The 23511-nt window shown below is 43.5% G+C and overlaps 1 protein-coding gene across 1 annotated transcript in view; it reads left to right on the top strand.

Moving 5' to 3' along the window:
- Positions 1 to 303: 303 nt before the first annotated feature.
- HAS2 (hyaluronan synthase 2) overlaps positions 304 to 23511 on the top strand; it is a 28615-nt gene continuing 5407 nt past the window's right edge. Inside the window, exons 1-3 of the mRNA XM_006275564.4 lie at positions 304 to 1027; positions 15853 to 16479; positions 21961 to 22062. Of these exons, the coding sequence (XP_006275626.1) occupies positions 15853 to 16479; positions 21961 to 22062 (729 nt within the window). The 5' untranslated portion in view covers positions 304 to 1027. The remainder of the gene's footprint in view (positions 1028 to 15852; positions 16480 to 21960; positions 22063 to 23511) is intronic.

Raw genomic sequence — 23511 nt, forward strand, 5'->3', positions numbered from 1 at the left:
CCTGGCAAGAAGGGGTGTCAATGCCTAACTGTATTGGACATTGGAGGCATTCCCTTATACAATCTGACCCTGTGTAGAAAGCAGCTGTGGAGGGAGAGGGGGAGGGAACCCCCCCCCCCAAAAAAAACCCAACTCAAAACCGTTCCCCCAATTGCAGTGAAAGGGATTTTAAAAAGCGAAGCTTTCCTCTCCTAACTGCTAGACATGAAAAAGGAAATCAGGTGATAGCAACATGTGTGTATTGCATTTCTCTGCAAATGTTTGCAATTAAGCTAATTGAATTCATTCCGCGGAACGGGTCCTACCGCCAAGTTAGTTTGAATGGGCAGTGGTGTTTTTTTTTTTTTGCTTCTCCCTTCCTTACAGGAGTTCCCTCCCTCTTCCCTGTCCCCATCCTCCGCCCTATTAAAACAAGTCGACCCCATAACGTGGAGTAAAGCAGCAGCAGACAAGAAAAAGTCAGGACGTCTGGGAAATGTTACCGGTTTGCTTTCGCTGCTGCTGCTCGGGAAGCCCAGGCATCACCAAAGAGCCTTTAGACTGATGCATCTCTACAGACATCTCGCAACTTTCAGAGCCTGCCTCGCAACTTCTTCAGGCTCCCGGCGAGCTGGGTTTGAAACAGGATCTTCAGCTCGAGCGCGAGAAACCAGCCTCTAATTTATTATTTCCAAGAGATTTTTTTAATTTTTTTTTTTAAAGAAACTTGGGGCTGGAAACTTAAGGAGAAAAAATAATAATATATTTGGGGAATAATAAAATAAAATTAAAAAAAAAGTGGGGAGAAAAAAAAGTGAGCGGAGCTCAGTAATTTTCAAATTTTTTTTTCTCTTTTCCCTTGTTCCTCCAAACTCCCCTTGGAAAAAAACAAACAACCCCCCCCCAAAAAAACACAACCCCCCCAACAACAAAGTGCCATTTGATCTATTACCTCAATCTTGGAAACTATTCAGCGGGAGCTACAACCTACCAGACCACACAGCGGGCTGAAGACCCTTGATGACCAAAGGAGAGAAGGACAAACAAGGTAGGTGATTGATTGATGGTGGCGGGGACGGTGGATGCAGACTGGCGGGGGGTGGGCAACACAAGGGGCTTGGGAACTTTTTTTCCCCCCCTGACTTTGAAGGGACAGAAAGGGGCGAGGTGTTTCTAGACCCGTGTCTAGGAATCTCCGGGGATCCGTTTCGATGGGTGTCTGCAGATCTCTCTTGGGACCTGCTCCTATGCATCCCCGGGGATCCACAGGAAAGGGATCCGGAAAGAGGTCCCCGGGGACCGAGTCCGAGGCCGGTTCCTTTCCACCCCCGCCTCGCGGGCTGTGGCTGAGCGGGGCCGGGGGCTCCTCTGGACCCCGCGGGCGGATCCCGCAGGTTGCACCGTCCCTGCCCCGGGTCCAGGTGCGCCGGGCTCGACTCGGCTCGGCTGCAGCACCGCGCCCGCGGCCCGGGGCCCGGGGGGAGGGGGCGGAGGCGACGGCCGCCGGGGCTCTGGGAGGAGAGGAGGGGAGGCGCGGCGCGGGCGGGGGGCGACTGAGCTACGAGCTGAGCCGGGAGGGACGCGCCCAGGGGCTGGGGAGGGGCTGGCGGCCTCCCCCAAGGGCGGCGGGAGGGAGACGCCCGGTTGCAACCGCCCTGCGGGGTCGCCGCTCAGCCCCAGCCCGAGCCCCGCCACTTGCGCCGGGATCGCTGCCGCGGGGGAGGGACAGACGTGGCGCGGACCCAGCGCGGGGAATGGAGGCGAGGCTGCCGGGCGAGCCCCATCCCCGCGGGGCAGAGCCCTCCCTTCCCCGCCCAGCGCCGGGCATCGCGCGACGGCTGCAGGCGGGGGAGGCGATTTACAAACTGACACCCACGTGGCAGAGCAGGGAATACCTGTGAGGTCACAGCCGCTCGGGCCGTCCCCATTGTGACGCAGCGGCGAGCCCCTCCCTGATTGGCTCGCCTCGGCGGGAAGGGGGTTCCCCGCCAGCGGAGGTTCCGCGGGAGCCCAGTCGGCCAGGGGCGCCGAGCCGCTCCCGGGCCCGCGCGAGGCGCTCGCCCCTGCGGGCACTGGTCGCTTGCAGGGGGCAGAGGGAACCCCTGGCACCGCCCGGCCCCGAGGATGTGCCACCCACGTCTTGGAGGAGCCGGCAAGGTGCAGCACTTCCCCGTGCCCTGCTCTGTAGGCTGGCACGAGGGCTGAGCACCTGGACGCGTCGACTGCCTCCTGCCAAACAGTAGTAGGGGCGGCTCTGTGGGGAAAGGGTTGGCTTTCCCCAGAGCCCAGGGCAGCCAGCAGGCCGGGCTTGGTGCTAAGTGTAAAGGCAGCCCGTGGTGGCCCGCACCCGCTAGACCAGTGGTTCTCATCCTTTTCCAGGTCATGGCGCCCCATCTCTGCTTCTTGACTGGCAGCTGAGTGCCACTGTGGGTGCTGCCTCCGCTTACCTTGGTGCTGCTCAGCCAGGAGCTGCTGCCTCCATGTGAAACTGCCCCTTGTGCCTCCTGCACAGCCAGCCCAGGACAGTCCCCTGTGTTGAGACTTCAGTCAGCCTAAAGCAGGCAGGAGGTGTCCTGTGTAGTCAGCGCTCCCTGTGCTCCACCTGCACACATTTCCAGGAGGAGAATGGCAATGCTGGACCATGAAGCATTGCGTAACAGGGGTCTACTTTAGGCTTACAAGAGTGCTAATGCAGGAGGAGGCATGAGGTAGTTTTACCTGGCTGCTGCAGCTACAACACCCCTGAGAAGGCTTCACTGGCACCCTGGGGTGCAGCGGCACCCTGGTTGAGAACCGCTGCACTAGACAGACTGGACTAAATGATATCCTGAGGCTCCTTCTTGCCTCGCTTGCCTAGGATTGGACAAATAGCGTTGTTGACATGAGTATAATTCATGCAAGTCCTATGAAAAAACACTCGAATCATCATCTGCCTTTTACTCTTTCTATTATAGGCATTTAAAAATTATTAGAATAAGATTGATGCTAGCAATCTTTCCCTGACCAATTATATGTATACTGAAGTAATAATAAAGGACCACAGAGGGTTTGCCATTGACTTTAGTAGAGCTATGATTTTTATCACAGTCCTGTAACTCTTCTCTCATCTCGCACACAATTCCTGGGAAATGCCTTTGCTGGAATCAAAGGACCCAACTGCACTGACTTCACTAATGTTCCAACCTTTAATGCTAGCCTTATGACCAGCTTTAAACACAGCCTTACATATTTTTGGCATGTATGCAAAACATTTGTCTTTTGTTCCAGATTTATGTATACAGGGCCAATTTTTTCTTTCACCAAAGATAATGGGACCCTTCAAGGAAGTGGAACAGATATGGCCCATGATTTATAAATATAAATATATTACAAGGTAATAAGCAAGGTTGTAAACACCAAGCCAACATTTTTTTAAGGTGGGTAACGTGGCATTACTATAATTGGTTTAATTCCAAACACTTGCCTAGACTAAATTCCAAGTAAATTGGAAGTGATTTATAACCTGGATTTTAACCCTATTCCAAAATATCTGTGCACAAGAATGATTTATTTATTTTTTACCCAGTAGTTTGAAAGACAAGATCCAATTAACAATACAGAGCCCAGTTATTATTGCACAGTCCTTAGTCATGCTCCTAACAGTTTACATTTGTGCAGTTCATAGTTAGCAGTCAGGAAAGGGTCTTGGTTTGATGTTCAAAAAACAGAGGCAGGCAGAGTCTGGCATTATTCATGATGATATACTATCCCACTCTTTATTTTTAACCTAAACCCAGGCTTAATTTTAATCTCTTGTGGGCCCTTTTAGAGAAGATCAATGGCATGTAAAATCTGGAAGTGATAAATAACTATAAACAACAGATATGGTAACTCTGTTGCAGTAAAGATGTACAGATGTAACATAACTTTTCAGTTTCTCCTCTGCAGGCTGTTAACTGGAAGAGAGAAGCTGGACAGCTATTTCATGGTTACAATTAATGGTGATCCAGAATTATTTGTACTTCAAAGATGAAGCATTTATTTTGCTGTCAAATCTAAATCTGATTTAATTGGATGCAAATCCATGCTGATGAAAATGAAGCTTAATTTATGCATGGACATGCAGTGTGCATTTGTATAGATGCATATACTGTTCAGAACCCACCCTGCTTATCTCATATGAGTTGTTTCACTGATGTCAACACAGTTACTCAGATGAGTAAAGAAATTTAACATTTGCTTATAAAACCCATTCCTTTATAGGCATGTGAATCTCAGTGACATCAATGGGAAGTTCATTTATATGGCTATATAAAACACAGTGAGAGAGGCATATGAGATATTTTTACATTGGGCTCAATCCTGAAAACTTCACTCATTTTGTTGCTATCAAGCAATATTAGCTGAAGCAAGGATTTTCTGATGAGATGAATTATATGTAAAATGCTGTTTACCTTTATTGCTATGGATAATCACATTCAGGTCAATGGAACTACCCATATAGAATCAAAGAAAAGTAGAGCTGCAAGGGATCTTCGGGGGTCATGTAGTCAACCCTTTGCTCAAGGCAGGATCATCCCTGTTTAAGCCATCCTAGACAGTGTTCATGTAGCACTACAGGGGATTTTATTCCCCCTGACATCCCTTACTAATCCATTCCCTCTACACCTCTAAGGTCATAGAGCTGCTGCTGCCCCAGGGGATCAGTGCTCTTCTGTGGGACCCTGCTTCTTCTACTGCATGTCTACATAGCCTAGCTTGCTCTTAAAAACTTCCAAGAATAAAGATTCCTTACCCTCTCTGGGTAGCCAGTGCCAAAGCTTAGGCACCCTTTTAGTGAGAAAGTTATTAATACCCAACCTAAATTTCCCTTGCTTCCATCTAAGACAGCTCTCCCAGGTGGCCATGGCAAATAGTTTATCACCATTCACTTTATAATCATTTTTCAAGTATATGAAGACTGTTATCAAATCCTTCTTTAGTCTTCTCTTCTCCAGATTAATAATCCTAGTTCTTCTGACTTTATCTTATAAATTATCCTAGACCCGTAATCCTAGATCTGTAATCATTTTTATTGTTGTCTGATGGAATTTTCCATCTATCTTGATGTCCAGTGCACAAAACTGACACCGTTCTGCTTCTGGTATATTAAGCAGGGCTCATAATATAATAGCAGAAGAATTGCCTCCCTTGACTTGCCAGTAATGCTCCTATTCATTCAGCCTCATATGCTATTCTGTTTTCCCCCCACAACAAGCATACTTGTTGGCTTGTATTCAGTTGATGGTCCACTATAGCCTTCAGGTCCTTTTCTGCAGTACTAAAGACTAGCGAGTTATTTTTCAGTCTCTATTGTCTATGTGATTGTTCTGTCCTAAGTACAGGACTTTGTATTTGGCCTTACTGAATCTCCTCTGATTAATTTTGGACCATTCCTCAAGTTTATCAAGGCCTGAAACAATTCTGAATTCTAAACCTACCCTCTAGGGTGTCTGCATCTCCACCCAGATTCACTTCATCTGCAAATTTACTAAGTGATATATTAAGCCATAATTAACACAGCCCTGGGAATCCACACTTGATACTTCCTCCCAACTGATGATTCCTTAAGAGGCTAACTCATTCAGATGCTACAAATGGACTTCCAGAGAACAGGGCCTCACTTCAGCATTTTGCCTGACTCTGCCTTACCTTTGCCTAATTTCAGACTAACACAGCTGATTACTTCTCTCTCAAATTCTCTGGAAAATCTCAAATTGCATTATTCCCATTTTACAGATGAGGAAACGAGTACAGAGAGTTGAAGTGACTTGTAGCAGTGCTGGGAAAAAAATGAAGGTGTCTTGAGCCCTAGTCCAGTCCTCTATGAAATAAGTTGCACTGTTAAGAGCTTCTGTGGCAATATAGTGCTCTGTATTTCAGGAACTGTATGTTTCTGTACAATACATTTTAAAGTACAAAATACAACTGTAAATACTCTTTTTTAGGGTTAAACCAAATATAACCCTGCTTTACAAAAATGCTTCAATCCATGTCATTTCAGGACTATTTTGTACGATGAAGTTTTCAGCAGAAAAAAGCAATGGCATAATATTGCCTCTAGCATTCAGAATGGCAAATGATGCTATACCATATTTAACACTAACCATTGAGACATCTATTTCAAAAGCTAGTTACAATTATTTCCTGATTAAATCAAGTGCATTTTACCACGTTCTCTTTGTACATGACAAAGATATGGCAGATAATCTATTTACTGTTCTTAGTTTTTTAAACTGAGAAAGATGGCAGATTAAAAATATGAGAACAGTACATAGATTATCAGTCTACAAAAAATATCTAGCACTGTTCTAAAAGCCAGCCCTTCCTTGGACTACCTGGGAAATTGAAAAAAAGTTCTGTGGATGATTTTCAAAAAAGATCACAATGAAAATGAAGTATCTAGTATAACATCAGAGGTGCATGTAAATTTTACTGCAAAGTATTGCAGTAGGAGAGATGGCTGCTGGGTCCTGCAGGCCACATGTTAAGAGCTTGTGAGCAACCACTTAGACAGCCTTGTTTAGACGAATGCTAAAACAGTTAAGCACATGAATAAGCATTTTGCTGAAGCAGGAGTTTTACTTAATCTGACTCAGATTTACAAATGCTCAGTGCCCCCCAGCTGGTGGACATTCAGTTCAAACTTCCAGCTGGCGAGCTGCACCAGGGATAGATTTTCAAAAGTAATCATCTCCCAAAATTTTGAAGTCCTTTGGAAATCTGGCCACTTATTTTACTACTTAGGTGGAAGCTGAGGTCTTTGGAGTCCTAGGGCTAGGGACAGACATTGCACATAAATTGGTTTAAGTGATCAAAAACTGGTTTAACCCTGTAACAGAACAGATGTTCAGTTCACATAAACCAGTTTCAGAATGGCTAAAACTGGTTTGAGATAAACCTGGTTGAATGTAATATCAAACTTAACTGATTTGACTCTAACCAGTTTATGCAATGTCTGTCCCAGACCCCTTGCTGGTTTAAGATAAACCAGACAGCATGCTCTCTGGGCTGGGCAGGGCTCTCTGCTCCACAGCAGGGCTGGTGCCCCCGCTCTGCTCCCTGGCTGCACACCGCCCCCCCCCCCCCCCCCCACGCTTGCAGAGAGGTGTCTGTGTATTAGCTAGCAGACCACAAGCTGGCTGCCATTGGTGCTGAATCAACAGTCAGAATCAACAAGTAGCTGGTAATGTCCCTCTGTTGTTTGTTTTAATTGGGTGATAAAAACTGTCATTAATTCCCTGGTGGGCTAATCACAGAGTCCTGTCAGGGTCTGGCCACACCCCCCTCAGCTCTGTACTGTATAAGGGAAGAGAGGGCTGCTCCAGCGCCCCTGGCTTCTAGCCTGAGCCATTGCAAGCACGTACCTGCATGTCTGGGATATCTGTCCAGTTGCAAAACTGATTTAGCCTAGCCAGGTTAGACTAACCTACAAAGATTGAATCAATTCAGGCTCAGGCTTTTTGAATGTCTGTCCCTAGGAGGCCAAGAAAGTTGCTAATTATACTGGCAATCAGCATGTTAAAACTGTTACTCTGTTCTTTGAAAAATATTAACTTTGCACTATGGCACCATTTTATTTGGGTTTGCTTTTTCAAACCAAAATCAGAATATTTGAAACTTAACAAGTGATTTACAAAATCCCCCATACTGTTGCCTTATATTTCTGACCTCCCTGTTTCTTCCTGTCTTGCTTTCACTCTTTCTAGAGAAAAGTAGCCAAGGTTCCTTTTGACAAGCTTGATGTTTGAGTGTTACACATTAGGGACTTGCTCTTAAATAGATGATGTTGTGAGCTAGATGCAATGTGTTGCAAACAAGTCTTTCTTTAATTGGACCCTGTTAGTCACTAGTTCCAAATCCCACAATAGCAGATGGAAAGGACCACCTGAAAGCTTTCACACACACATGTGCAGTTGCATAAATGTCTGAGCTGTATAAACAGATATGTTGTAATGAATGCTGAAATGTTCATACACCAAGATATGTGGGAGTATTTTATTCCCTGATAGTATTTATTCTTCTCTTTATCTATTTATTAGATGGTTAAAAACTTTTACTCCTGTTCATTTTTGGCCTGATTCTTTTCAAAGGTGTCGAGCATCTGCAGCTCAGATTGGTCTCTGAGATGCATATCACCTCCACACAGATGGAAACTAGCAACCTTATGATTGGTTTGTTCCACTCTTAATCCTTATATTTTATTCCATAGCTCCAAATCAATGGGCTTATTTTCTGAGTCCTTGATCCAAGAAAATATCTCTAATCACAAACGAATTTTTAAGGATATGCTGCACTTCAGGCACATGCCCAGCTATAACTGAAATCAAACTTAAAGCATATCACCTAAGTTTCTTCCAGAACAGGGACAGACTGAAACATGCCCAGATGTATTTTCTTGATTCAGAGTATAAGATGTTGCCCAAACTGCATAAGAATGGGCACAGTCTAGTCCTTGATTATAAAGTTTTTACCATGGCTTAATTATATTGAGGTCGCTAACTACATTTTGACCACAAGATTTTATAAGGTTTCACCTGTAAGATTTCACGTCTTACACTATTTTTAATTGGCAGTGCAAGTTATGATTTCTATAATCCCAGTGATGGCAAGAGAAGTTAGTTTCCATGAATGCATGCCACGATGCTAACATGGACACTGGGTCTGATGGTCCCAGGGGTCTTAATACAAGGTACAGGCTAGTACCAATGAAGTCCCTATCCCTGGCCATTAATTTATATGCAAGCTAGATGAGGTCCATAAAATTATCTGATTTCCTTATGCCTTTGTTACAATCTACCTACTAGTACAAGACTGGAAGACCTCTGTGAACGGGAGTGTTGAAATAAAGCAGCAACATTTATATATAGCACTTCAATTCAGTCTATTACACTTTGATTTAATTTCTACTAGACAGGCTGATTATAACTAACCACATGAAAAATTATATCTTCAGGATCGTTGCAAATAAATCAACCAGTCGTATAACAATATCAAGCCTCTTGTGCATATTTGACTTAATTCTGCACTCATTGAAGTCAATACTAAAGCTTCTATTAACTTTAAGATGATACAGAATTTTAGGTATAAGCAGCATCTTTTAGGTGCTTGGTCCCTGAGGAAGAATTCCAAACCATGCCTAAATTCCAGTACATTGTAGGGGAAAGTTAGCCCCCTCAGAATGAGGGACACAAATCAGTTATGATGCATGCACAGAGACTTCTGAAATCAGCTTAAGTGTGTAATTGCCCAGAGCTAAGAAATAATGAAATGCTGGGCCTATCTACATAAGATGCTTTACTGAGCATTAGACTAATCCAATGTGCAGTAAAGCATCAGTATTTACACATATGGGATTTGCTGCACAGTAAATTAGTCTAATGTGCTGTTTGGTAGCACCTAGAAATATGGGTACTAGATTAACGGCACATAAGCTACTGCGCAGCAGGACATGTGTAGACGCTGGTTGGGAGCAATTTGCTCCCGATTAGCACAGGCAGCAGCCCTGATGCGGGGGAGCCGTGCTGGCTGCAGGGGCAGCTGTCTCTCTACCACATGGGGATCAGGACCTGTCCTGATCCCTACATGGCCAGGAGAGCTATTCCAGCTGCTGAGACTGCTGCATCCTGGCCATGTGGGGATTGGCCACATGGCTGGGATGCAGCAGTCCTACCTGCTAGGGCAGCTCTCCCCTGCCCTGTGGAGATCAGGACCAGCGCCTGTGCCCCTGCTAACCTTGAGCTGGCACCTGGGGGAGCCTGGATCTCCCCCTGGCTGCTGCAGATGGGCAGAGCAGGGTGAGAGCAGCCCTGGAGTGAGCTGCTTCTGTTGGGAGCAAACTTGTTCCTGATGGATGCATGTTCACATACATCTTGGGGCACAGTTTAATGCACCTAAAGTCTCTGCAAAGAAAAAATCAGGTACATTAATTGCACATGTAGATGTACCTGCTGAGTCTTAAACCCTACTTCAGGTACCTCTCCCAGTGTTGCCAAGACAAAGTCCCTATTGTCTTGGGACCCAGAGATATGAATCCTCTCCCAAAAGTAGGTGTCGCATGCCTGGTCTCAGTGAACTGAGTAGGGCTCATTTTTTTTTCCTTTACAAACATGACTGATAGAAGATTTGTCTGGTTTAAATATCTCCTTCTTTGCCTGTGTGTGTTCAAAACTACAGCTTCCAACTCTGGAAACAGTTCGCTAACCACCAGGCTGAAGCCTATTCTAAGGCATTCTCTACGCCTTCAGTTGAAGAAGCACCCCTTTCCAAAATCCCAACACATAAAGGCATTGAACCTGGCTCTACTACTTCCTGGTTGAGGGCTCTGCTAACCAGCTTTTGATCTAATAAGTGACTCCCCCACTAGCACTTTTAAAAGAAAGGGGTCTGTTGCTCCAATTTGAATGGAGCTCTGTCCTGTTGCTGTGTAGTAAGTCTGCTCAGAGGTAGAATACATAGGTAGAATAACACCTTGTTTCTGCACCTCCGATGTACTGCTCACCTCTGTTAGACTGAGGGGTTTCTGCACATCTACAGAGGCCAAAATTGAAGGCATCAAGGGGGCTGTCAAGTTACACACTGAGGTACTTGCAGTGCTTAGGCAACTCCCAAATCAGTCAGCAACTGAATGGTAATTTTCAGGATCATAATTTTGGACTTAGGTGCCTAAATTCCATCTAAGTCTCATTTTAGGCTTATTATTATTTTGGGTATAACCCATAGTCCTGTTACATGGCCAACAGGATTTTCTTCAGAGGGCCTGACTGAAGACTCACTGAAGTTAAAGACTTTTACTGACTTCAAAGAGCTTTGGATGAGGCCCATAACTGGAATTTTTATAGCCATGAACTTATTCTCTCTCAAGTCTGGGACAAAACACCAGGGCTAGGTACAGACATGCAAAAAGCCTGAGCCTGAATCGATTCAATCCTTGCAGGTTAGTCTAACCTGACTAGGCTGAACTGGTTTGAAATGGGACAGACATTCTCTCTGGACTGAGGAAATCCAGGCACATGCCTGCAGTGGCTCAGGCTAGAAGCAGGGGGGGATGCTGGAGCAGCCCTCCCTTCCCTTCTGCAGGGAGCTGAGCTGAGGTGGGGCATGGCCAGGCCCCAGCAGGACTCTCTCATTAGGGAGGTCTGCCTGCATAGTCCCAGGCTTTTCCCTGCTCCCTGCTCAACAGGCGGGGGTGTTTCCAGCCCCCGGCCCTGGGCAAACACTCTGAGGCAAGTTGAGGTGCACAGTGTATGCATCTGTTGATGATACGAAGCTTTTCAATCTCCTGCCCTGCTTCATCATTCTGCCTGCAGAGGGGTGGGCGCGTGTCTGATAACAGTGTTTATCACTCAATTAGCAAAACAACAGCCTCTCTCCATATTAGTTCAAATTTCTTAAACAGCTTACCAGCTGACCTGTTGATTAGCTCTAAAAGCCCTAAGCAATCAGTCACTGTTCTGTCTCCCTATCCCAGTGAAATTGGAGAGAGAGACATACACAGAGACCTCTTGGCATTAGCTAGCATACCACATGCTAACTACGGTCCGTGCTGTGGCAGAGAGGAGGAAGGGATCTCTGCTTAAGCAGCAAGTGGTGAGAGGCGGGTGAAGGGGGGCACGGGGAAGTCAGGCAGACCCCGCTGTGCCTGCATGTCTGTGCCAAGCTCCAGCCAGGGAGCAGAGGAGAGGGGCCAGCCCTGCTGTGGAGCAGAGAGCCCCGCCCAGCCCAGAGAGCATGCAGGGATGCTGGGGGACTCTGATTTAACTTAAAGCAGCAAGGGGTCTGGGACAGACATTGCATAAACCGGTTTGAGTCAAATCAGTTAAGTCTGATACTACATTCAACCAGATTTATCTCAAACCGGTTCCGGCCATTTTCAACTGGTTTATGTGAACTGAACATCTATTGTTATAGGTTTACACCAGTTTCTGATCACTTAAACTGGCTTATGCGTAATGTCTGTCCCTAGCCCAGTAGGCTTCAGTGGGGACAGGATTAGACTCTGTATACCAAACACAAAGGTTTGCCCTGCGCGCGCACGCGCGCACACACACACACACACTTCAGTGGGAGCAGGAACAGGACTGAAACATCTTATTTGTCCCAAACACCCTCTGAAGTCAGCAGGAATAAGCCTAAATGTGTAATTAACTTCAGTACATACCTTTCAGAGTTTTTAGGCTCTGATTCAACCATAGAGCTGCTCAGCACTGATCAGACTTTCTGTTTGTCTGGTAATTATTGCTGCTGGGCTTACAAGACAAAACCTGAAAATCATGGTCAGCATGTGGTAGTGTTATCCAGGTAATCAGGCAAGATGCTCTTAATGGCCTCTGTTGGCCTCAGACTCAACGTATGTGAAGCGTTGTTGTTTGACTCAGCAATTCTTTTTTGGCCCCGGATTGGTAATACTGTGAATTTCCTTTAACTTCTTTGGCATCATTTTAAAAGCAGGGTGGAGTCTTTTTGGCTTGCTTGTCATTGCTTGGGCACATTCAAGCTGTTAAAGATGAGATCTACTGGGCAAAACATCAACAGCTCACATGCTGAAGCCTGAGAATGTTGAGTAACTTTTTCCACATTCTGTTTTAGAGTCGGCCAATTAACAGTCCAAGTGTAAAACCTTAGATACGTTACATGTACAAAAGGAGAAATTTATTTAAATTCACAGAAAGACCTGTTCTTCGCCCAGATCATCACTTTTGTAATGTGTGTGTTTATTTTCAAAGAACTTAGTACAACACATTTAGGTAAAAAATATTGTTTATCTTTAAAGAACATAGTACAGCATATTTAATATTTAATATTTAACATGGAGCGACATTTCAAATGACATCCAACTAAATTATTTTTATTGTAGAACTTCTTTGTAAATAATGTTCATGGTGTTTCCTGTTGGCACCGGTATATACAACTTTCTTTGACTGCCAACTCGGGAGCAAGCCACATATAACCGTTTGTGTGAAAAGCATTGTTCCCTTAAAGAGTCACTGGAAGCTTCAAAAAAGGGTGAAGTAAAAAATAACCCACCGATAATTTTTTCGGGTGGTATTCAGTGATTTTGGAAGGTTTACAGTAGATAGGACCAGCCATTCTCGAGTTACAAGTGAACATACAGACAGACATGCACTTCATTTTATAAGAATGACAGTTGAACAGCTGAACTGAATTCACTGCATCCAAAATGGAGTGGTACCAGTTCGTTATCTGAGAAGTGAAATAATCCCAGTCACTGGAAGCCCCCAAAAAGGGTCAAGTGAAAAATAACCCAGCTATAATTTTCCTTGGGTGGCACTCAGTGATTTTGCAAGGTTTGGAAAAGATAGGACCGGCCATTCTCGAGTTATAAGCAAATGTATAATAGTGACAGTTGAACTGAATTCAGAACGGACGGGTACCAGTTTGTTACCTGAGAAGCGAAGGAATCCCAGTCAGTGGAAGCCCCAGAAAAGGTCCGGTGAAAAATAACCCACGTATAATTTTCTTTGGGTGGTATTCAGTGATTTTGGAAGGTTTGGAGTAGATAGGACCAGCCATTCTCAAGTTAAGTGAATGTACAGACATACACTTAATTTTATATATAGCGATAAGGCCAGGAATCTAGGTCCAAATATCCTTTCGTTTATGCTTTTTCCGTATGGATTGCTTTAGCTTTAAAAATATGATTTTTGTCAGGTCCAGTAACCCATTTATTCACAGAATCATAGAAATTAGTGCTAGAGGGGACCTCAGACGGTCATCTATTCCAACCCCGGTGTTCAAGGCAGGATCATCCATGATTATCTTGATCTTATAGTAATTTTTTTTTTTGGAAGAATTTATGGTATAAGAACAGGAATGTTGATTTTCCCCTTCCCCTTTTGTGTGGAAATGTTTCATAGGGAGAAAAGTATAACGTTTATATGTAACGGCTGCAAATCTAAGTCCAAACCTTACTCACTGTCCCCATACAAGCAGTCTATTGATTTTGGTGGTATAACTTGTATGAGTAATGTGAGCAGAATTTGGCCCCTACTCACTAATAGCAATATTCTGGCTCGGGCCAGAAGACAGAAGTAATAGACCCAAAACAAACAAACATACTGTAAAAAGGCATCATTAATGGAACATTCAGTCCAGGTTGAAGACTGCATTGTACCTATTGATTTCGGTACATAACGAGCCTCCTTACACTAGGGATGAATAAACATGTGGACAACATATTCCGAGTTTTCAGAGAATCTGGATGAAATCAGTGTTTATTTTATTGTATAAAGCAAATCAACATCAGGCTTTCATTGCATTTCTCCTAGACTCCTACAATGCGAGGCTTTTGCTTTGTCATATCTGCAACAGTGCCAGAGTAGGCACCGTCAATTTACAGGTAGTCACAGATCGGCTAATGCCTGCCTACAGCACCTGCCAGATTTTGATTTTAGATATTGAACGAACTCCTGGAGATTTACTTAAAGTCTCCGAATATCAAGTTTCAGAGATTTCCCCATCTATTTTACAGCACATCAACCTTAAGCTAACAGTATCATCTTTTCAATTTAAAACTCTGTTACTCTGTTACAGTTTTAAATTGATAGATTTCCCGCCCCCCACCTCCCCCAAAGGTCATAGCTTTCTAGGAAGAAATGTAAGTAACCAGAACTGCGTTGCAATAGTTTAACAGAAATTTTTCCGAGCATTTTAAAAGGATGGTCTGGAAGGATGAGGTAAGAGGGTGTTGTTCCAAATTCAGCTGTAGCCAACAGATGGTGTAACAAATACAGCATACACACAGACTGATAACAGGAAGGAAAATATGAATAATGGAAAGAGAAAGTATACAAATATCATGTAAGGCTTTCAAAGGAAGGACCTAATTCAGCTAAACACTTAAACACAATCTTCGATCCCATTAAATTCAAAGCACATGCTTAGAATTTAGGAATGTGTTGAGATGATTTATGGAACCAGGGCTCAACAACACCTTGTACATTTTATGGCTCTAATGGGCAAAATTATTCAATTTATATAAAACACTGGCTACAATTTTGCTATCATTATGGGAAAGCTGCACTGTGAAATGGTTGATTTGAGTGTGAATGAAAAAACTATAATATGTGAATGAAAAACCAGTAATATATTGTACTATTACTCTGTCCATCTGCCTGTCTTTATTTCACACATCATTCATCACCATAATACTGAATCACCTCCGTAATTGCCAGCTTTTCCATAAACCAGAATTCAGCTTAGGGAGTTCCAGAGACAACGCATCGAAGAACGTTAAAAGTTGTCAGAGTCTATTGGAAGGTCTACGGCATTCTGAATACTGGGCGGTGCAATCTGTCTCTAGTGAAATCCAGTGGGAATTTTGCCATTGATTTCAATGCGGTCAAAATTTAACCCAGCTGATGTATTTATAAAATGCTTAGGATAATATTGGAAAGATTTAAACAAACACACATCAATCTTTCCATTAAACATAAAGTATAAATGTAAAAATATATATAAAATGGCCTTTCAATACTATTCCAAACATAACTAAACAGCAGAAGCAATGATGTCATATCGTTCTTAGAATATCATCCAGCAGCCCTAGACTTTCACATAGATCTACTTCTGTCTGAGGATCTTAGAGGGCTATAGAAAGTTTAACAGACTTATAAGACCCCTGTCAAATCGGGGAATATATGGATCCCTTCCTGCAAGAGGGGAATAGTGCAGTATAAAGAAGATGTGACCTGGCTGTGATGATGATGTAAAGCTGTGGCAGAAAGGGCCAGAAAGAACCCTCTCAGTCCAGTGTCTTAGCCACAAGACCATCCAGATTATATCCCGTAGGAGGAAATTACAATCATGTTAACTACTTTTCTGATTCTGTTGCAGATGTATTGTGAGAGGTTTATATGTATCCTGAGAATACTTGGAACCACACTCTTTGGGGTCTCCCTCCTGCTTGGAATCACAGCTGCTTACATTGTTGGCTACCAGTTTATCCAAACAGACAATTACTATTTCTCTTTTGGACTTTATGGTGCTATTCTAGCATCCCATCTCATCATCCAAAGCCTGTTTGCCTTTTTAGAACACAGGAAAATGAAAAGATCACTAGAGACTCCAATCAAGTTGAACAAAACAGTTGCCCTTTGTATTGCTGCCTATCAAGAGGATCCTGACTATTTAAGAAAATGTTTACTTTCAGTAAAAAGGTTGACCTACCCGGGAATTAAAGTTATCATGGTCATTGATGGGAATTCAGAAGATGATATTTACATGATGGATATTTTTAGTGAAATCATGGGCAGGGATAATTCTGCCACCTACATATGGAGGAATAACTTTCATGAAAGAGGCCCAGGTGAGACTGAGGAATCGCATAAAGAGAGCATGCAACATGTAACTCAGCTGGTCCTCGCCAACAAAAGTGTTTGCATCATGCAGAAATGGGGTGGAAAAAGAGAAGTCATGTACACAGCATTCAAAGCACTCGGGAGAAGTGTGGATTACGTACAGGTAGGTATGAAAGCACAAGAGCAATGCCAATTCAAACATGCCTTGAAATAAAGTGGCTTTTATATATGCTCTAGCCCATCCTAGTCCCAATGAAAACAGTGCTTCTTTCAGCCTTATTTGGAAACAGTATGACCGTTGAAAGCATATTTTGAAACGTTTTTAAATGGCTACACTATCTGTGAATATGCTAAATCCATGTGCTGCTGTTAGTAGAGAAGTCTGAGGGATTTTCTGAAGCTTACAGCCCTATTCCCTTATCAAAATGGTTCCATTTCTAAAAAGCCCTACTTTCGCAGATGCCTGCTTTGCCAGTGTAAGTCAAGATCAGAGGTAATTTTTCATTCTCAGATAAGCTCAGAGGCCCTGTGTGCAAACATGTAATAATCTATAAGGTGGTTCTAGAGGAATATCTCAAAGGACAGACAGACTCAGTAGGGAAAAAACCAGACATTTTAAAATCTTCTAAGCTTTTTAGGACCATTCAGTAAAGGGTTCAGAATTAAGTTCTTAAAAGAGAAATTATCCAGCTAGGAGGAGCATTCACTTTGTTGGCTACAGCTGCATTACCTCACTCACGAATTTGGCCCTTAGAGCCTTTATGACTCTGTTCACTTAAGAATGAATTAAGCTGGGCCCACTCTCCCTACTTCCAAAGTGGCAGATTTCTTTCCAGCTGTCCTGGATCCTGTAAAAGTCTTTTGTCTGTTTTGGCCCTGATTTGCAGTCCCTACATATGCAAGTACTCCTTTCTCCTGGAAATAGGCCTACTGTCTTCAGTCAGAAAATGCTACTTACGTAAGTAATGTTAGTAGGATCAGGCCATTTGTATGGACACTAAAGATCACCAGTGATTTAAACTCAATTTGCAGATTCTGAGAAGCTGGGAGGATTATCAGGGTTTTAGAGGTCCTCCCTCTTTATCCTTGTGGACTTCAAAGTCAGCTGCCTTGAGCTTTATCTTTAAGGATCCTCTTTTGATGGTCAGTCTGCTTCCTGCCAGAGCTTCTCTCCTGGGCTGTCAGAAGTTCCGTGTTCTAATCACTCAGTCTTTCTTGGCACATTTACATGTGCAATTAATGTGAATGAATATACTTCTGCTCAATTTGAGCTGGAGTAAACTAATCCTGATGTCACTGTCTACATGTGAATTTAAGTGCAGTAACTTACTGTGTTGCTGGATACCACTTGTATCTGACAAGACTATTCGGCAGCACAGTAAATTAGTCTACTATACTGTAGTTGCCATGCATGTGTAGACAGTGAAGCTTTACTGCACAGCAAATTAGTTTTCTACTCAGTAAAGTGTCTCATGTAGATGTGCCGTTTGACTACTGCAGAATCATACGCCGATAGAAGCGTGCAAGATTTGAACATCTTGTATCTAAGGCTATGCAAAAAGGTCACCATTGTGGCTGAATAAATACAGAAGGGTCTTCAAAGGCAGGAGAATCAATCACCACTACTGGAGAGTGCAGGAAATAAGTCTTTTATCAGGATATGATTGGTTCTTATTTCATTAATAGGGCAGAGATTTTTTTTTTAATCTCTCTTGCCTGTCCTGCTAGAAAACAGATTGGTGTCTTCCCAAAACCTATGGATTCAATTTTCCACTGTCCTGCACCTTGTATCAGATAATGAGCGTGCAAGGTGAGTGTAAAATTACTGTTACTGTCATCTGAGAGCAACTTGCACTCATTTTACATGTCCATAGCTACAGAAACAGCAAGGCAACAAGAAGTCAGACCCATCCCATCTCCCCTATTTTCCTCAATCCTTTGTATCTGATCAGGAGAGCTGTTTTAAAAGTGGTTCTGCTAAGGGAATGGTAGCCAAAAAACAGCAGTGCTTTCATTCCATAGAGATACTTCCAGCCTTGACAGCTTTGTTAGGTGTAGTGTGTACCTAAGTGTGACTAAGAGGGGCACTTGACCATCTCATAGCTTCTTCACGAAAGGCCTGGTGAATGCCCCAGAAACTCAGTGGTGGCAGTGATCCCTCACAGTTGAAGATGATGACTCCCACAGGTCAAGCTGGAGTTGTAGATGAGTCCATTGATGGCTAAGGTGGCCTGTCCTAGAGCTGCAGGCTCTTAGGCAAACACAGCTGGTAGTCATTAAAGGGAGGGTCAGACGGCAGATTTCTCAATCTTGTTTCCTTTCCTTCCATTTCTATCATTTTTCTGCCTCCAGAGTGAGATGGTTTTCCTCAAAGTAAGATGTACATTCTCTCACAAGGTGCTGCCATGTAGTCCTGTCCCAGGCTAGTTTTTCCCAATTCGTGGCGTCAGTGCCATGATTCTTAAAGTTTGCCTTCATGGTGTCTTTGAAGCATTTCCTTTGGCCCCCACAGCTAAGTACAGACAGTCAAAAGCCCAAGGCTGAATTGATTCAGTCTTTGCAGGTTAATCTAAGATGCACAGATTAAACTGAGAAACAACTGGACACAGATTTACCTTTGATTCAGAAAATGCAGCCACATTCTTGCAGTGATTCAGGCCAGTAGCCAGGGGGCACTAGACCACAGCTCTCTGACACTTCCTCTTCTTCCTGACTCCCACGTCTCTGAGATTTGCAGTCTAGCATCACAACAGCAGGGCTCTGAAGGGTTGCTCATCACTTCCTCTTCCTGCTTCCTGGTGCCTCTGGGATTTGTAGTCCACAGTTGCAGCCAGCAGTAACTTTCAGTAAGTTTAGCAGGGTAGGGCAGCTCTGTATTCAGGGGAAACGGGGTTTAATGCTGCCTCCCTGGCCTCAGACCACAGCCAAGGTTTGCCATGGGGCAGGGAGGAGCGGGGACAGTCCCTGCCAGTCCCCATCCTCCAAACTTACTGTGCTGGAGCAGACAGCCCAGCCCAGCCCAGCCCAGCCTAGGACTGGAAAGCATGGCGGGACACTGGGGGACTCTGTTTTAACTTGAATGAGGAAGGGGGTCTGGGACAGAAGTTTCATAAACCAGTTTGACTCATATCAGTTAAGTCTGATGCTACATTCAACCAGGTTTATCTTAAACCAGTTTCAGCCATTTTGAAACTGGTTTATGTGCACTGAGTTTCTGTTCTGTTACAGGGTTAAACCAGTTTCTGATCACTTCAACTGGTTTATATGTAACTTCTGTCCCTAGCCCATGTTTTCTTTGCCCCAGAAACTAAGGCTACTGTAAATCAGACACCAAAGTCTATTAAAGACCAATGCAGTCAGCTAAGGCAGGCCTTGCATTAGAGAGAGGAGATCTCTGGACAAAGGTTATAGTATGGACCCCTCCCTTCTCTACCCACACACTGTATTAACTTTGCCTGATGGGGCCTCCTTGACCTGTGATCCCAGGGAATTCCCTTGGTGGCTCACCCCTAAAAATGTAACCTCTGAACTAAGGTCACATAAACACTATAAATGAAGTTGTGTCTCAGTGGACCAGGGTCGATATGGTTGTACCCACAATACAGTCAAAGCAAGGTCTATTTTGCAATTGTGGGCCAAGACGTTTCCAAAATGGCTAGTGATTCAAAGTGACTTTTTTTTTACAAGTGCCCAACGGGTGATACTTCAGAATGAAACAGATTTTCAGAAAGTGTTGAGATTAATCCTCTGAAGATCAGACCCGCCCCACTTTAAGATCACAGCAGGCACCCCCAAAATGAGCTATACACAATCACTAGTAATTTTTGAGATACTGGCCTTACAGCCCCTAAAACGTAGCTATGTCCCTTCTGTATTGCCAAACAGAATCAATAGGTTGGTCACGCGTGTGGACATACCCACTGTAACTTCATCCCTCATGCAGCTGTATTTGTATTTAAAGAATCTGGGTGTCACTTTTGTAATATTCTGTGATGCTGTGGAAGGACTTTGATGTCACTCATATCCTTACATGAAAATACAACCTGCTGATTACCAGGATATATTAGACCAGTCCATTTCTTGCTCTTATTTATTACTTGAATATGGTCAGGAGATACAAGGGAGGCACTGATCCAGGCTGGTAGACAAGGAAGGGAATTCTAGTACTAACCTTGGGTCCTATAAGTTGTTAAATGCTTGAAATAAATGGGATCCAGGGGTGCTTAGCACCTTCTAGGCTATATTTATTTTGGTTGGGAAGCTCCCTTTAACACTCTTTCTCTCCTCCCCTCCCTTCTATCCCCTCTATGTAATAAACACTATTCACCTGCAAAGGACTTGCCTTGACAGCAGTTAAGCCTTGTCCCAAACTATGCAGCTAATTTAGCAAGTGTAGTTTCCTTGCTTGAATCTTGTCCAAAAGCCTTATTTTTAGCTCCCAGCCTAACAGCTCTACTCTGTACTCACTCGTACCCTCATATCTTTATCCTACAACTGATTGTGGATGCTTCAGGTGAGTAGTTAGGGTGGTTAGAAGGGTAATAGTCATGTTCATGGACCCAAAGACTAGGATGCCTATACAGAAGTATCACTGGAATTTAATGGATACTCTGCTCATCCCTAGTAGTTTAGATGTTACACTGCTGAGGCCCCACCTAGTCAAAGGACAGTTTCCACTACAATGCAATTCCACTTACCTAAAGGCTGCAGATGACAGATTAACAGGACAGTAGTGTGGGAGAATTCAACACCAAGTAAATGAGAGAGATGCCAGATTATTTTAGGCAGGTTGCATGCAGTCCAGGGCCTCAGTCTCAGAATACAACTCAACTGCACTTCAAATCAACCAGCCTGTCTGCATGCTCCTCCTACTCTCAAAGGATATAACCTGTCCTACTGCACACAGTGTTTAGTTAATTGGTTTTATATGGCATTGGAGGAAAATTTCACGTGGTTTGAATGCCTGGGTATGTCATCTCTTTCTGCACCGCTATCTCAGAGTGCTATGCTGCATGACCCACTGCCTCTGGCCTCACTTCCATTCTTTATACTAACATTCACGAAAATGAAAGGTATATATCAAATCTCTGCACTGCTACTAACATACAATGTCACTAAAGTTTAAAACTGATTTGTTCTGGAATCAAAATATGTGTTTTTTATGAATTGCTAAACTCTTCTGTAAGCAAAAATAAAGGTTTCTTCTGTTTTTTTTTTAGAAGCATCCATAGGTTAACTCCTCACCCATTCTTCCTCATGAATGTGACAGACATCACATCCAGTTAGTTTACCTATGTCAGCAGGACACCCACAAAAGTTGTGGTTTTCTGTCTAAGATTCTTAGTGCTCATCTAAGTGAACACATCTCTTGTTCATATAAGCAAATCTGCTGTGCCAATAAAATAAATACAGCTGATATAGAAAATAGAAGGTTCTTTGTGAAGAGACTGCGGATGAAAGTTCTGTTTCATTCAGTGCTACGCCCAGTTGCCTGCTACAAATGGCCTTTTAAATGAAGTAACAAAACAAATTCCAAACAGACATTTAATTGCATTCAGCATTCTACGTACACTGAGTTGCTAAAATCATTCTTTTCTTAAATATTTTCCAATCTCATTTGTTTCCTGTGTTGCATTACTTATAGGTTTGTGATTCAGACACAATGCTTGATCCAGCATCCTCGGTGGAAATGGTGAAAGTTTTAGAGGAAGACCCAATGGTTGGAGGAGTTGGCGGTGACGTGCAGGTGAATACAGTGATCTTCAGATTAATTAAGGGGCACTAGCAGTAAATATCATTACAACAAATGTTTTCTTGCATTTGAATGACTGTAGCACCGAGCAGTCTTTGGCAATGTTCATGAATCCTGCTGCTTTATGTAAACCTTTTATGACAGCCACTACTATAGGATCTGGGCAGCTCTGTGCTGTAGTTAAGTCTCATAACACCCATACAAGATAGGGTAAGGGTATTATTCGCATTTACAGGTGGGAATCCAATACTCTGCATAGTCCTTATACACTATTTATTTATTTTGGCAATTCTGTCAGATGGGAAAATCACTGAAGGGAATTTCACTTTAGTTGGTGTAGATATGTCTATTTTATGTCCCAAGAGCCATCAGGGAGGGGGCACCCGTGGGCACAGCCCACCCACTCACCCTCTTCCACTCTCAGGAGTCAATCATAGGAAAGTAGATGTGAAGCTGTCCCAAAGACACCACCGGGGTCATTTTTAATATCTCTGGAGTGCTTGAAAGTAGCCTTGTATAGTAGCTTCATTGCTGCATTTCTGGGTTTGGACTCATGGAGACAGGAGTGTGTAGGTGGGGCATTCCTAAGAACACCCCTTCCAGTGAGTGCCAGGGACATGGTGTAGATATTCCCTCTTTCTTTAGATTTTAAGTGGTGCATTTGCTTTGTAATTGCAGCAGAGAGGTGTTTCTTTCATTCAGAACAATGGCATCTGTTACAAAAATCATAAAGATAAATGCATCTCTTGTATTGGTGTAAGTTTTATCCCTTCCACTTTAGTAGACTTTTACCATGGAGTAAAAAATGAAACAGCCAGCTAGGTTGGCCAGTGGCCAAACAGCTAACAACTGCCTCCCTATGTGAGCTGTTTTCCAGTTTCCCTGCTCTTGCAGTCTGAACGGCACAAGCCAGGCACAGCGTTTGCTCTACATATATGAACAGAGGAGGTGGCAGACAGTGTGAAATCAGATAGGGAGGTGAATGGTCAAAGGTTCTGTAGACAGGAAAGTTTCTGCAAAATCATAGAACTATAAAGCTGGAGAGATCTCAAAGGTCAACTGGTTCAAACCCCAGCAGGCAGGTTTTATTGTACCAAGGCATGTGTCAGGGGTGGTCTGTCCAGGATCCTCTTAAAAACCTCTAGTGATGACTTCTGCAAGCAAGGAAGGATTCCTTAGTAGTCTCCTTAGGCAGCCTGTTCCAATATCTAGATGCTTGGATATTTCATTTTTCTTTCCTGATGTCTAATAACCCAAATCTTCCTACCTACCCTCAGTGGCTAAATAAAGATTTGTTCACTATCCATTTTAAGTCAATCTTACAATGATTAGAAAATGTTATCATGTCACTCCTTAAAATCTCTTTTCTCCAGACTAAACACTCCCTGCTCCTTCAACCTCACCTTACATGATTTGCTTTCCAGAAGCCCAGTCATCATCATT

Source organism: Alligator mississippiensis, chromosome 3, assembly GCF_030867095.1.
Source record: "Alligator mississippiensis isolate rAllMis1 chromosome 3, rAllMis1, whole genome shotgun sequence".
In the NCBI taxonomy this organism is placed as follows: Eukaryota; Metazoa; Chordata; order Crocodylia; family Alligatoridae; genus Alligator; species Alligator mississippiensis.